General features: G+C 36.9%; 1 protein-coding gene across 9 annotated transcripts in view; it reads right to left on the minus strand.

The window, feature by feature from the left end:
* Positions 1–16,326, minus strand: part of NAALAD2 (N-acetylated alpha-linked acidic dipeptidase 2) — a 61,080-nt gene that overhangs the window by 18,462 nt on the left and 26,292 nt on the right. For all 9 annotated transcript variants that reach the window (XM_070273210.1, XM_070273212.1, XM_070273214.1 and 6 more), the window contains 8 exons: positions 13,543–13,628; positions 13,143–13,262; positions 12,956–13,038; positions 10,406–10,469; positions 9,243–9,310; positions 5,496–5,587; positions 3,613–3,703; positions 1,484–1,748 (listed from right to left, as the gene is read on the minus strand). In XM_070273210.1, the coding sequence (XP_070129311.1) occupies positions 1,484–1,748; positions 3,613–3,703; positions 5,496–5,587; positions 9,243–9,310; positions 10,406–10,469; positions 12,956–13,038; positions 13,143–13,262; positions 13,543–13,628 (869 nt within the window). The remainder of the gene's footprint in view (positions 1–1,483; positions 1,749–3,612; positions 3,704–5,495; positions 5,588–9,242; positions 9,311–10,405; positions 10,470–12,955; positions 13,039–13,142; positions 13,263–13,542; positions 13,629–16,326) is intronic.

Genomic DNA, 16,326 nt, shown 5'->3' on the forward strand with positions numbered 1-16,326 from the left:
CGTATATATAAAGAGTCCTCCCACTGTAACGGTGTGGTTTCTGTCTCTCAACTGGACCCTGACTTCTACAAGTTGATAAAAGGTAACTCAACAAAGGCAGTCAGGGTATTTAGGAAGAGAACTGAGTGCTGGACAGCCACAGAACTATGAATATCCAACTTGTTCTAGGCTCTACTTATTTCTCCAATTTCATCTCTCCATTGTCCCCACCATTACAGAGATTCTCCAATCATGTCTAAGTAAATGCAATTTCCTAAATTTTCTTTGCTTCATTTTATTTCTAGATCTTAGAAATAAAGATCTGCTGCTCATCATAACTTTCTAAAGATCACTAATTCTTATGTCATAATATTCAAAAGCCAGTGCTGCCCACTTCACTCTCTGTGCACTTCCAGTACTCTCTCTGTACCCCTACAATAGGATGTCCCTTGCATTGCGTCTTCTCCTTCCTCACATGAGATTTTAAGCTCTTTGAGGACAACGACTATGTCTTAGACATCCTTACAACTCCCAGGAACTAACATACTACTTGGTACCTTGTAGACACTCAGTACATATTTGATACTTTTGGTATATACTAAGAATGTGTACTCCCAGAATAATAAAAGAAAATGGCTACAACAGAGCAGTAGTAATACGTAACTTTTATGAGCACTAAGTGTCAGTCACAGTCACCAGTGTTTCTATAAATCAACCAACTGAATCTCCACAGCAATCTTGAAAACATGTTATATTCCTCTTTGCCATTTCACTCATAAGAAAACTGACACACAGAGGAGTTATGCAGCTTTCCCAAGGACACACAGTGACTAAATATTAGAGCCAGCATTTGAACCAGGAAACTGCTTCCAGACCCAATGCTCAATGCTACCACACTACACTTATTTCATCCCTGCCTTGCAGGAGATACATGACATAGAGCAGCAAACACAAAACGGCTGGATATCAAAGGAAAGAATGCTTAAAACTATGTAAAAAATCCTCCATGTAGACAAACACTAAAAGATATATGCAGTATTAATAAAATAATGACTATAGGAGCCAGCCCAGTGGCGCAGTGGTTAAGTTCGCCCGTTCCGCTTCTCAGCGGCCTGGGGTTTGCTGGTTCAAATCCTGGGTGCGGACATAGCACCACTTGGCAAAAGCCATGCTGTGGTAGGCGTCCCATGTATAAAGTAGAGGAAGATGGGCATAGATGTTAGCTCAGGGCCAGTCTTCCTCAGCAAAAAAAGAGGAGGACTGGCAGTAGTTAGCTCAGGGCTAATCTTCCTCCAAAAAAAAATAAATAAAAGAAAATAATGACTATAATACATACACGTAGTAGAATTGGTGGTTTTCCCTACTTTCCAATCTTTGTGTAATATTATTGCATTTTTATACTATTGTTCTTATAACAGTAAAAATATTTTTAAAGGCAGCAATATGGGGAAAATATTTACCAACTCAAAGATTATAAAAATCTGCCCACCCGCCCATTTCTTACCAAATGATACTCCATGGTCTCTCAGCTGTTGGTCATGTTTCTTGGATAAATTGTAGATACTTGTTGCATAGTTTTTTAAAGCTTTTGCATAGTCTTGAATATTGAAAGGAATGATTTTAGAGTCTGCAAGCTCATAAACCAGGGCTCCTCGTAACTGAGCCACAGAAAGCTGTTTTTTAAATGTTGGGTCATAGAAATTCTCTACCAATTCAAACGTCTCGTAAATTGTATGGTATACTGGGTAGCTGCTGTACTTATCTGTTTTCTGGAAAAAAACAAAAAGGGTTGGGGGAGGACTGAGTACAAACATTAAATATTCAAATGAACAGATTTTATGTAATCATAAAAATGACTACAGGAAAAAAATACAATCATATGGCACCCTGAGTTTTATCACCATAAAGCAAAAAATACTAAAATCTAATTAACTAAAACACCACCCCCAAATGTACACTATTTAAAATTTTACCATTATTCGTTTTATAATTCATGAAATCTTCATTCAAAATACTACTTCCTGAAAATTTTCCTTACTGTATTTCTGATAACTAAAATTAAGGAGTACATACTCAAATGGCATATCAGCACAGTTTAAAATTATCAATTGACTGAGAATGAAAGATTCTGGGCAGCTAGGTAGCCATATAGCTGAAGGATTATGTATTTAAGCACCTTCCTTGCCTTCCCAAACAGTGTATAACCAAATGCCATTTAACCTCTATCACATAATCAAGGGCCACCATTATAAACACAATTATATGGTGCTATTCTGTATAAATATTTTTTGACTTCTTAGGTCTGCCCTTCCTTACTTTAGCTTTTACCTATCTGCTACTTTGCTATAAGGCTATCATTTTTATTGCTTTCAGTATCATTTAAAGGAATCCTTGTATCAGTCTCCTTCTATCTAATATTCTGCTTTTAATCTGCATTATCTTAGATACTAGATAACGACAGATTGTTGACAGAGTATAAAAGTGAACAGGCCTTGAAAGAGGTAAAGCACATCTTTTCTGTATTAAGTTTAATGAGTATTAGTAAACAGATTTATGCATTTATTCTGGGTTATTTTGGAGCTGTTTTTGATTATTACTTAGTTGTATTCTGGAGAGTCAAATTTGCAAGGGATATGTATAGCCGACAAGCAAGATGTTGGTATATTGAGATTATGATTTGAAAATTATTAAAAATCTGACAAATCTGAGTTTAGTGATATAATCTTCAATTTGGCTTATGACATAATTTATAACATAAACAAGCAAACATGGTATATTTCAGCACATCCAAGTACTTGCATATCATCAGTGTGTTTGTGTGGCAAGTTGCAAACCAGTCAGCGCAGAACAACAAAGAGGATCAAGTTAAAAATTAAGAGAAACTTGTTTTATTCCCCTCCCAAGAGCCCTGGACTCAGATGACAGGCAGGAGTGGGAATGTAAAGAGGGGCTGCTAACAAAGAATCTTAGTCTAGGGGCCAGGCCCGTGGCCGAGTAGTTAAGTTTGCATGCTCCACTTCAGCAGCCTGGGGTTTCGCTGCTTTGGACCCTGAGCACAGACCTAGCACCACTCATCATCAAGCCGTGCTGAGGTGATGTCCCACACAGCAGGGGCCCTACAACTAGAATATACAACTATGTACTGGGGGACTTTGGGGAGAAGAAGACGAAGTTAAAAAAGCAAGATTGGCAACAGATGTTATCTCAGGTGCCAATCTTTAAAAAAAAAGAATCTTAGTTTAGCCTTCCCTGTAATCAAATGTGTTCTCCAAGTGCACATTTTCCTTAGGAAAAGTACATCAGAGCCTACAAGACTGAAAGAATGAGATTTTCCGACAAAGCCTGCATCAGGAAAAGGATATGAACAACTTGGTACTGATAACCAGTCAAGGAGCTGGCATTACTCTGTCCACTACCACTTCACTGAATAACCCTGGCAGTGAAAATTCACAAAATAACCCAAATTACATCCTAGTCCATCTACAAAGGGACATGTAGTCTGTCTCTATGCCTGGAATTCTTCCCAGGCCACATGTCCACCTGATGCCTGCTGCCAAACAACTAAATGACAGAATTCCTAACAAAAAGAATGTGGATTAAGTGCTAAGTATCCAAAAAAATAAAATGACTTACCCTATTCTTAGTGTAACGGGCTCTGCCCGAAGCAATTCCAAGTCTCTGAAAATAAGCTTCAAAATCACTTCCAGATCCCAGCTTATTGATTCTAGATATAGAATATAAATAAATACACACGAAGAGAAATAAATGCATAAGTAAATCAATAATATGAAGTTACATAGATGGGACAATGAACTCTGGCCCAAAAATAGCAAGGAACTGCATGGCACATTTGTAAGAATTAGGAAACATTATATCATCCCTAAGACACTTTCCTATCATCTGCTGGAAGTTGTGTGATAGACCTATAAACCTGTATTGACTACAACTAGAGTTGGGCAGTGCCACCAAAGACGGTAGCCCAGTGACTATGCTCTCTTCCGTATGTTCAGCATTAATAGTATTTGTTTAGAGGGGAAAACCACAAATAAGATGTGGTCCCTGCCCTCAGGGAACTACAGTCTAGTAAGAAAATTGCCATGAGAAACTCCATATTTAAGATCATGGAGAATCATAACGTGCCTTATTTTATTTCAGAAACTCATTTAATTGCAATATATTTCTTTGCATCTAATTAAGAAACCACTATATATATATATATAGCTACATGTACAGTCATGCATCACTTAACGACGGGGATACACTGTGAGAAACGTGTCGTTAGGCAATTCTGTCATTGTGTGAACATCGTAGCGTGTACTCACACAAACCTAGATGGTATAGCCTACCACACACCTAGGCCATATGGTACAAATCTTATGGGACCACCACCATATATGTGATCCAACATTGACCACAACGTCATTATGCAGCTGTATACATACACATATATATATGCATGACTGTATATACACACACGCACACTCATACATACATATATATATACACACATATGCACACATATATATAATGTAACGGACATGGAAAAATTCATAATATAATGGTAAGTCAGTGAAGCAGAATATAAAATGACATATGCATTAAGAACACAATTGTATACTTTCAAATTATTAGATACATTTTTGAGATTGAGGCCTTGGATGTTTTTAAAATACTTTTTCTACTTTTTTCTTGAACAAGTATGTGGAACTTTTATAATGAAAACACATTTAAACTTCCACAAGACTTATTTGGAATATAGAATGAAGCTATAAACTACCATCTGCTGGTTTTAGAAATAGTATCGCAGTAGAAAACAAATAAATATAAACACAAGAAAGTTGCTATTGTATGAATAAGTAAAAAATAAATACTTAGATAAAATCTAAATTGATAACAGGTAAAGAAACAATTTGGTGGTTATTGATGATGCCCTTTAATAAATTTAAAAGCAAATATTTATCCATTGTTTTTGTTTGTTTCTTTCTTTGTTGAGGAAGATTAGCCCTGAGCTAACATCCATGCCCATCTCCCTCTGCTGTCTATGTAGGGCACCTGCCACAGCATGGCTTGATGAGAGGTGCCATGTCCGCACCCAGGATCCGAACTGGCGAACCATGGGCCGCCAAAGCAGAACGTGTGAATTTAACCGCTCTCCCACTGGGCCGGCCCCACAAATAATCCATTTTTACTTTATTATTTGAAGTTACTTATTAATGCATTTATTACACATCTGAATGAAATTTTAAGCAAGAAGGCAAAATAATGCCTAATAAAGTGGCAAAATAATTTTGACTAAAAATTTGCAAAACATCTATCTGTTCTATTCTAGGTTAAAAAACTTGGCTGTCCTGGCTGATCAGAAAATTGAAGGCTGCACAGAGGGATCCTTTGGAATTATCTTTTCTCCACTCAAATTGTTGACAAGACATCTAAGAATTGCATGTCTGGAGAAACAAGGGGCAAAGGAGAATTTATAATTTATCCCATGGTAGAAAATATACATACAAGTAATTTACCTAGGAAAATTTTTATTTTCAGACGAAGGGTCCTTTTCCAACCAGCTTTCATAAAGAGATTTATTCTCAAAACCATCATCGGGGCTGGAGATCTGGAAAGATAAATCAAATATTGGGCATTAGAGGCAGAAGCAACTAAGTTTATGCCAATAAATAAAATAAATAAATAAAATAAAACCACATGTCAGTTCACATCAACTTCTACTTCTATCTGCCTATACAGTAGTACCCCCTTACCACGAGGGAGATGTTCCAAGACCCCCAGCAGATGCCTGAAACCTCAGATAGTACAGAACCCTACAGACTATGCTTTTCCCTATATACACATATTTGAGGTGTGACAGCAAAACTAGCACAAGTTTCTTTTTCCATCTTCACAATTTCATGGATAGAAGATTCGTTCCTATTGTAGATCTTAGCAACCTCAGCATACAATTTCTTTTCTTTCCTTATTAAGTAGAGAACTTTCACCTTTTCACCTAAAGGAAGCACTTTATGGTTTCTCTTTGGCATATGCAAATTGCCAGCATCACTACTCTTACACTCCCAGGCCTTTATTAAGTAAAATAAGGGTTACTCGGACACAAGCACTACGATACCTCGACAGTCCATCTGATAATTGAGACAGCGACTGAGTGACTAACAGGTAGGGAGTGTGTGTAGTGTGGATGTGCTGGACAAAGGGCTAATTCCCATCTCGAGAGGAATGAAGCAGGATGGCATATTTCATCACACTTCTCAGAAAGGCATACAATTTAAAATTTATGAATTGTTTATTTCTGGAATTTTCCATTTAATATTTTCAGACCGCAGGTGACTAAAACCAAAGAAAGCAAAACCACAGCTAAGGGGGTACTACTGTATGTATATTCGTATATCATCTTCTTTATAGAAAAATATGCTTTTGCAAATGGCAAGAAAAAAATCCCAACCAAATTCTTGTTCATTTATGATGCCTGCATGTTAGTAATTTTGCCATGTACCTAGGAAAAATTTCCTGCCTATTTTGGTCAACTTTAATAGGGTTTCAGATTTTTAACAAATGTCACTTTAATGTTTGGCAGCTTGGCTTTTAGTGGGAAGTCATTGGGGGGAAACTTTAGATATAACACTTACTTTAGTAAATTGCTTTTGTCCAAGACCAATAAAGATGCCTCAGGGCAGCAGATAGAAGTTAAAAGGCTGAACTTGAAATAGTCAACATAAGTCCTGGTTTCATAAGGCTAATTATATTTAAACAAAGTTGGAATTTGATTGGTCCAAAAAACCCTATATAACCTTAGATTTCTGTGTGGGAATTTTAAGAACTTCCGTGTATACACAAACATTTTTTATTAACCTCAAAGTACACTTAGAAACTTATACTTTCCTTTTCTTTCTCCATTCTAAGAAAAGCAGGGCCATGTGGTGGAAAAATTTTGGCCATGGAGTCTAACATGTCTATTTTAGATCCATGTTATCACACATATTGGTTGAATTTTATTTGTTTGTTTACAGCGCTGCTTTGTTCAAAAGTGGACCCAAGGCAGACCCTACTTATGCAACTGTGAAAGTGTTATAACCTTTGGTGTATTGCTTCTCCTCTTTAAACTCTAGTTTCTGACCTGTGGAAACTGGGATAACAGCACCCACTCAACCCATCATCTGCTCTGGCTTTTATACAGAATTGGTTATTCCCTCATCAACACACATGAGGTCTTCAGCTTGTACAAATAGTCTTGGCACTCCAGAGTCATCCCCTTCCCCGCCACCAAATTGCAACTGCAGGGACGTTCTGCTCGTTTCCAGCCAGCTGACTGGGTTCCACTCCCTACTCTGCTCCTGCCAATTTGCAATATCTAAGATCCTGCTCTAATCCCTACTTCCTGCTCAGATTGAATTCCCCGAGAATCTTCACTTCCTGGAATCACACAACTCGGTCGAGTGCTAATCAGACCCGTGTCCCTGTAGCCTGTACACCCTAGATCAGAATTTTCTGTTTCATCTATATGTATTGTCATAATTGCTGGCCCTCCACCATTATATCAACTCCTTGTCCCATTTCTTGTTTCTATTAGGCAGCTGCCCTTCTCTCTAAGCTCAGCCCTTCTCCGCCACCCACACCATACTCTCATGCCACCAGTATAGTTTGACTGTTTGTGCCAACACACACTAGGGGTTGATAAAATTGTAATAACCAGTTCATAGAAGAAAAAAAACTCTTCTTTTTCTGCTGGGTTTTGGTATGGCCATAGATAAGCATCTGCCTTTGTACAATAGGGCATAGACCTAAACTTCTCCCTCCCTTATTGGCCCTGACATCAAAGGCAGGAGCCATCTCTGCAGGACAGCACAAAGCATACAAGCATATCTTGAGAAGGCTTCTCCAAAGAGGATTTTCTTTACAGCTTGCTTCTAGATAAGACATTTTTATGGGACATTCCAATGAAAGGATCACGGACATAAGCTACCGAATATGGTGAGAGAGTTGTGATGGGAATAATGAGAGGACTGTTATTGGGAGAAATAGTTTTTGAACACACTAACAGTAAAAAGGAAAGGGCAAGATGAAGGGAGACTGAGAAACAGTACCCACAGAAAAGTGATACCTACTTCCCATTGTCATCCAAGTGACACCTACGTGAAAGAAACGTTTCTAAAATTAAACTCTGTAACAGGGAACTATTTAAATGAAGTACACAGATATTAAATGAATAGATTATATAATTATTAGAGATTCAGAACGCATTAGTTTTCAGAGAACTTTTTCTATCAATAACTAATATTTATAAAATTCCTGTGTGATAAGTAAGCATGTGGAACTATTTCCATTTTGCTTTTTAGACTTGCTACAGCTTCATCTCTTCACTACACAGATACACAGTGATCTTTCTAATGAGCAATATGATAATATACAACCTTACTAAAGATTACTTAATTTCTCCATCACCAGGTTTCTGAACTCCTTGGCCTATATGTCATGCTCCATTTCTTATCATCTTTCCACCAACACCTTATGCTTAGGTCACACTGAGCTACCTGCAGGTCAGGAAATATGTTCTTTGATACCTCCACATCTTTTTTAGATACTGTGTCCTCTGCTGAGAATGCCTTCTCCCTTACTTTCACATCTTTCCATTTTACAGCCCAAGCATTAATTATACTGTAAACATCCTTTGATGCCTCCCAACTTCCCAAGATACCATAGGATTTTAGGTTCTCTATTCCATAATTGTTCTCCATTGTATATGGTATTGAACATTCTAGTGAACTAAAATTCCTCATTTACAGGTCTGTATCCTTTCTAGATTACAGGCATTTGGATTCAGTGATCTTGACCTTTCATCATCGTTGCTGCTAGAATTCATTTTATAGGTACTGATACATAGTAACCACTCAGTAAATATTTGCTGAATGAATGAAGGTATAGCCAAGGCAATCTTTGAACCCAAGGCTTTTCTATTCTAGCTCAGTGTTCTTTCTGTTATATCAAAATACCTCTGCCAGATGAAATTATATACCCTGTACATTACAAGAATGTACACAATGTTTAGTAAGAACTATTATTAGAACTGAGAAACTAGCAAAATTATCTTCCTAGTTATGTCACATAAATAGTGTATTAAAGATTTTGTTCTGACTTGTTATTTATATAAATCAACCATGTCTGTCACTAGTTTAAAAATAAGTACGACTAATTAAGAAAAGAAGTGTTGTTATTCACTTATCCATTGATCAGAAAACATTAAGACAGATCTACTTACATACCTCTTTTGTCAGTTGATATACTAATTGGTAAAGAAGGGGCGTACAGTCAACTCTCAGAGTATAATTGCCTGAAAATAAATAAAACACAGAGTATTTTAATACTTCCAAATGAAATTCCAATCTATGTTTAATTGTAATTTTGTTTTCTAATTATGAACAAGATATAAGAGACTTCAAATCTAAGGCATCATTCCCAGGGAATTAAAAATAGGGTGGAGGGGCTGGTCCAGTGACACAGTGGTTAAGTGCACACATTCTGCTTTGGTGGCCCGCGGTTTGCCGGTTCAGATCCTGAGTGCAGACATTGCACTGCTTGGCACGCCATGCTGTGGTAGGTGTCCCACATATAAAGTAGAGGAAGATGGGCACAGATGTTAGCTCAGGGCCAGTCTTCCTCAGCAAAAAGAGGAGGATTGGTAGCAGATGTTAGCTCTGGGCTAATCTTCCTCAAAAAAAATAGGGTGGAAATGGTTCTTCAGGAAAGAGAGAGGCCACCGTACACACTTCGGACAGAAGAAGGTATACATGGACTTTGGCTGCTAAGGCAGCAGCTCCCACAGTAATCATAAGGGTATTCTTAAGACTTTATTTCTTAGAAGGCCTTTAGCAAAGGAAGTGGAAAGGCTACAACATTCATTTCTCATTCACTCAATTCAACAGTATATATCAAGACATTAGGCTAGAGCATGCCAGTCATTAGTAAGTATGCTCTGACACTTACCTAGAAATAATCATAATATGATGAAAGCTTAGAGACACAAACGTCACATGTCAAGTTCAAAAGAAGTCTGTAGTTTGTGCTTACTTCAAATTGGTTCCAATATATACAATAAATACTTCTGTATGAAAAATTCTGTGAAATATTTCTTCTGAAATGTTTTAGCCAAATTCTTTTAATATCTCCACAGGAAGAATGTGATTAATACTGAAGTTTTAAGTAGTAATCCAAGATAGGCAATGATAAATATACCAAAGAATTTAAGATCAATAGCTTAGTTATAAAATACATTGATTCACTTGAATCATAATGATTTTCTCTGTGAAAGTGAAAGTATTATTGAGGTATCTCACAGGAAGAGAATAATCTTAGATACTTTACAAGTTGGAACTTACAGACTTAAAAAATGGTACATGGTTTAATAAAAACCTGAAATAAAATTTACCTTCTATAGATGAATCTGAGTTGATATAAGCAATGCTTCTCTCCTGGAGTGTTTTCGCATTCTCCTATAGTTGAAGCAAAGTTGTTACTTAATTCACAGTATTTACAATTGTGGAAATGTAAACAAAATGAGCAAATTAATTTATTATAAAAGGGTCTTCAAATAACTTTATGAATCCAACACCTATTTTTGAGACAATGCTTATGACTGGTTGGTTGATGACAACATTCATGCAATTAAAACAGTTCTATGATGCTGGAGCTACTGTTTATGGCAATGGCTGGGAACCCCAGAGAAAAAGTATTCAAAGTGTGGTTGCTCGATTTCCTGCACCAGAATATGAAGGAGTGAGGCTCCCAGATTCTGGGCCCCAACCCAGATCTACTGAATAAGAATTGCTGAAAGTAAGGCCTGGAAACCTTTATTTTCTCAAAGATATCCCTGGAAATCCTTACATACATTGTAGTTTGAGATCCACTGAGATTGGATACCCAAATAAGTTTATCATCTTAAAAGTGAGAAATAGAAAATTTCCATTTATCTATATTTCTTTTAAAGAGAAGATTTGATGAAGAAAAACAACAAAAAAAGAAGAGGATAGAGAAAACCTAGAAGGAGAGAAGGCAGGACATTAGGACAAAGATAAGGAGGGGGCCAGCCCAGTGGCGCAGCAGTTAAGTCTACACGTTCCGCTTCTCAGCGGCCCGGGGTTCGCAGGTTCGGATCCCGGGTGCGGCCATGGCACCGCTTGGCATGCCAGGCTGTGGCAGGCGTCCCACATATAAAGTAGAGGAAGATGGGCTTGGTTCTTAGCTCAGGGCCAGGCTTCCACAGCAAAAAGGGGAGGACTGGCAGTAGTTAGTTCAGGGCTAATCTTCCTCAAAAAAAAAAAGAAGAAAGGACAAAGATAAGATTCTCTGTCTCTTTCTCTCTCTCTCAACCCCACCCCCACCCCACAGAGATCCAAGATAAAAACAGAGAAAGACTAATGTCATGACACACAGCTGGGAATATGCTGAAATTATACTTCACTTCTCTCTCTCTCTAGCTTGCTATCTTATAAGAACAGCTTGTAATAAAAACATTTAAAGCTGCGGGTGGTTATGACGCAAATGAGGACTTCTGCCTGTCTGCACTTGCCTACACAGACCAGACGACAGTTGTCTCTGCTATAGATAAATTTAGAGTTTCCATTACAACAGATTTACAGTAGAAATAAAGAAGATTCCTCAACTATATTTAAAGAAGGTAAGTATGCTGCTGAATATGATCAAGAATCTAGCAGAAAACTGGAAACAGTGTTGAAATTGTTTTTTAACCCACATGTATTTAAATTAATGCAAAGCATATTTATTATTTTAGATTTCAGATGTCTTTGATATTTATTTTAAGCTGTGGAAATTACAGATAGAGACATGTATTTATACATGTATCCATAAGAAATTACATATTTCTAAAAGTAAATGACCTTAATGAAATTTGATGCATCTAAACAGTCTACTTCCAAAACGCATATTCATGATACCAACATAATAATAAAAGTCTGCAATGTAAATGGAATCAAACAATAAGTGATATCAGACAAGTAACTGTGTGTGTGATTTTTACCCCCATATTCATTTGATTCATATTATTATTTTACAGTAAAGTAAGAGGAAATGAGTCAAGAGGAAAGCATTTTAAAAATTAGACACAATGGTAAAAATGTGTGACATGCTTTAAAACAATTCTATAAAATCTGGACTTATAAAAGATAAATAGAGGATAGTGGAGAGAGAGTAAGTGCTATACGGCACACCTGCCTTTATAAAAATGTATAATCTTACCTGGTACATTTAAGAACTTAGAGTTACTCGACAGAGAGGCTAAGGGAAGAAGATGAAAGAAAGGGGCCTAGGAGAGACACTTAAAGATAAAGCATTAAGAGCCAGTGACAAATGAAAATCAATCGCATCTGAAGAAAAAAATAAATCTCTTAAATTGTAAAATAAGGCAATTCACTAAAGTAAATCAATTTACAAAATTATCGTCTTATACTCAACAATCAGGTCCTTATCTTTGTGAATGGTAAAATATGCCTAGTGATTGCAATTTAAAACGGAATCTGTAAACATGAATATCATCAGGGTATAGACATCTTAGTAGAACATCTTATGTTTTCTTAGATAGAAGAACGCCAAGGAAACTTCCAAAACTTGACAATTAACTCCAAGGATCTGTATCCGGTTTCAGATACGTTGACTGACTTGTCAGAAACAGCTTGCTAGTTTTGACTGTTCTCTGAGCTTACAGATTTTACTTTTCACAAAACAAATACAAACAGCAACGAAAATATTTTGACAATAATGTTTGTAGTCCAGTAATTAAGACGTTATTCTGTTTTGCCAAACTGATATGAAAGTAAAAACAAACTCTATTTCTTAACTTCTTTGGAGTCTTTCTCCAAATTAAAACCATATTCGGTAACCGAATCTATTTGTGATCATCCTGAGATACACAGAGTCGTTTCCTGTTGATCAGGAAAATAAGAATGTCTCCTGTCCTGTTTACCTCAGCCCATTCTGTGGAACCCAGCAGTCCAAATTCTTCTGCATCCCAGCTGGCAAAAATAATAGTCCTTCTAGGTTTCCAGCCTGTAATCATGGTTAACATACAGAGTTAGGTACACCTGCCTACAAATAAAGGACAATTAAACGAGGCACTTTTTGTCATCTCCTAGCAAAGAAACATTATTTACCTTTACTCATCAGTTTTCCAAAACTCTGGACAATTTCTTGCAAAACAGCAGTCCCACTGGTTGGGTCAATAGCTCCAAACACCCAGGAGTCCCGATGACCTCCCAGAATAACATACCTGTCTGGAAAAGAACGTGCTCCAAAGAACCACAATTCTGAACGCATCATAAATAGTTGTAATTTATGTTTTTAAAATAAACTTCCTCCTACTTGAATTTCCTCCATAGAAAAAAAATCAACACTATAAGGTAGAGTTTTCTTTTAGAGTTGTATAATTTTTTTTTTCAAATTTTGTTGTTTCACAGCAACCAGAAGAAAAATCACTTGTTGACTACAATTTATCTTCTCTTACTCTCTTAATCTTTGTAAAAACAAATGTTTAAAAACAGTTCACTGACTCACCAGGTTCCACAGATCCTCTGATGGTTCCAATTACATTGTAAATTCTCGTAATTTTATTGGTGTTATGAACATGCATTCTAACCTTCCTAGAATTTCAAAGGGAATAAATTATTTCACATAGAGCATTGTGTCTAACAGCTTTCTTTCAACATTTTATTATGAAAAATCTCAAAAGTACAGAAAACTCTATAATAGACCAACGAACTTCCATATATCTACTACCTAAATTATAATTGTTAATATTGTTGAACCATTTGCAAGTAAGTTGCAGACATCATAAAATTTTACTCCTAAGTACTTAAACATGCACCTTAAAGTCAAATTCTAAAAACTGAAGGTCAGTATTTTATACTCCTCCCCTCTCATAGCTATATTATGGATATTTATTTAAAATTTAAAATATTCTATTATTCAACATGTCTTGGGTATTCATTCTAAAATTTTTAAATACACCGTACTTAATTACAAAAATAAAGAAAGCCCATTAAGTATTAAAGGACAAATAGGTCACCCTCTTTTTTTTTTGGTGAAGAAGACTGGCCCTGAGGCCCAGTGGCGCAGCAGTTAAGTTCGCACGTTCCGTTTCTCAGCAGCCCGGGGTTCGCCGGTTCGGATCCCGGGTGTGGACATGGCACTATTTGGCACGCCATGCTGTGGTAGGCGTCCCACATATAAAAAAAAGTAGAGGAAGATGGGCACGGATGTTAGCTCAGGGCCAGGCTTCCTCAGCAAAAAAGAGGAGGACTGGCAGTAGTTAGCTCAGGGCTAGTCTTCCTCAAAAAAAAAAAAAAAAAAAAAAGATTGGCTCTGAGCTAGCATCTGTTGCCAATCGTCCTCTGTCTTATGTGGGATGCTGCCACAGTGTGGCTTGATGAGTGGTGCTAGGTCCATACCTGGGATCCAAACCTGTGAACCCCGGGCCCCCAAATCAGAGCACACAAACTTAACCATTACACCATCAGGCCGGCCCCAAATAAGCCTATCTTTTAATGTGTCTTTGTATTTACATTAATTCCTGCTAATCAGTAACTTTCTTCAAGATTACTGAAGTAGTATATCAGGCCATTGTTAAAGAGCTGGCTGAGGGCTGCCTATAAGAAACAGGATAAATTTTATTGTTAAATGGGAATTTGGGGAGCACCTGCTAAAATGTACAAGACAACTATATAATAAAACTTTTCCAGGCCCTCACTGTTCATTCTGATTTGGGCCAGCCTTGTAAATATTCATTCATGAATTACAATTAACCAAATTAGAATTCAAGGGAAAATACAATTAAACTCAGACCAACAGAAAAAAATGCCATTCACATTTTATGAATCCAAAATGACATGGGAAAATGCCAAGTCTCTTTTTCACAACGGCACAAAAGTCTTTATCTGCAGTGGCGGGTGGGGGGAGTCCCAACAGTTTCTAATTTGTGGTTCATGTTTGCATGGAAGAACTAACGAGGTGTCAAAACATTTGTAGTACATTGTTAAGTGCAGATGCTGGTTTTCCCCTTCAAAAGTGTACTGTGCTCCTGAATGCATATTTAATTCATGTGCAATATTCAACTAAAAGTGCTTTTGGAGGAAAAGTAATCAGTGAGTGTTTTCTCCATTTTAAGACATTAAGTAAAGGATTTATTTTTGTTCCTGAGAGAGAAAAATTAATAGCAAAAAAGCAGAAACATTGTTTAGCATGTGTTTCTAAAAATGTGAGCCTAAGATCTATTAGTAAGAAACCTGAATTCACTGATATTTTCACTGACATGAAAATAAACATAGGCTATCTGCTCAGACTCTCAAAGAAGTTCATCCACACCTTTAGTCCTATGTCTCTGTAGTTTTTAGTGTCTTTGACTCCAGAAGAACCTAAAAGAAGGTCTATTTGTCCTCATCACTTCAAACTCATCATGTTCCAGATAAACTGCGCTCTGAATGCAGGCTCCAGGGGGCAGAGATTTTTGCCTGTTTTGTTCACTGCTGAATCCCCTGCACCCAGAATGGTGCCCTGGGGTACAGAAAATGTTCAATAAATATTTGTAAAACGAATGAATATACTCCTGGAAGGAAAAACAGAGGCAGACCTCAGCTCACCCATCAGAGTTCCCTCTGCCTATCATTGTCTTTGACTAGAGTATTTTAGAACTCTGTGGAAACAGAAGTTAACTTGTAAGAACATGATAGTAACAGAAATAACTCACGTCCACCGAAACACTCAATCTGTCTAGTGAACAAGCAAATGACTTCTCTCCTCCCAATGTGGAAAAAATTGGGTTTTCTGCTACAAAGTGCACTCATTTCAGCATTCCTGATGAGCTGATCTTTTTTATCATCTTTGAATTTCCCTGAATGAACCAGTTTTACCTCCTTTCTGGTTCCCTTATTAATTAATGAATTAAATAAAATTTCTGACATGTTCATTTTATGTTTGTATGAGAATTATGGTTTTACTTTAAAAAAAGAAGTCATCATTTATCATCCATCTTGCAGAATCAGCTATGGGCAGCTTAACCCAGACATGTCTTCCTTGTGCTCTCAGAAGTAAATCCCAAGCAGCAACGGAAGTTTAACTTTGATGATTCTATCTCTAACTTAATTTTTCTCTACTGATTTTGTGTTTTGTTTATGTTTCTATTTTGCCTGTAGCAGATAAACTATTCCCCGTTGGTAACAGCAATGCTTAGGAATTTGGTTTCATATCTTGTCATTTGGTAATCTCTAAATGGATTAATAGATTATCAAGATCTCTTTTGAGTGAGAAATGACAAAATCTGGTTTTTAGCAATTTTTTCAAATT

This window comes from Equus caballus, chromosome 7 (assembly GCF_041296265.1).
Source record: "Equus caballus isolate H_3958 breed thoroughbred chromosome 7, TB-T2T, whole genome shotgun sequence".
NCBI classification, from domain to species: Eukaryota; Metazoa; Chordata; class Mammalia; order Perissodactyla; family Equidae; genus Equus; species Equus caballus.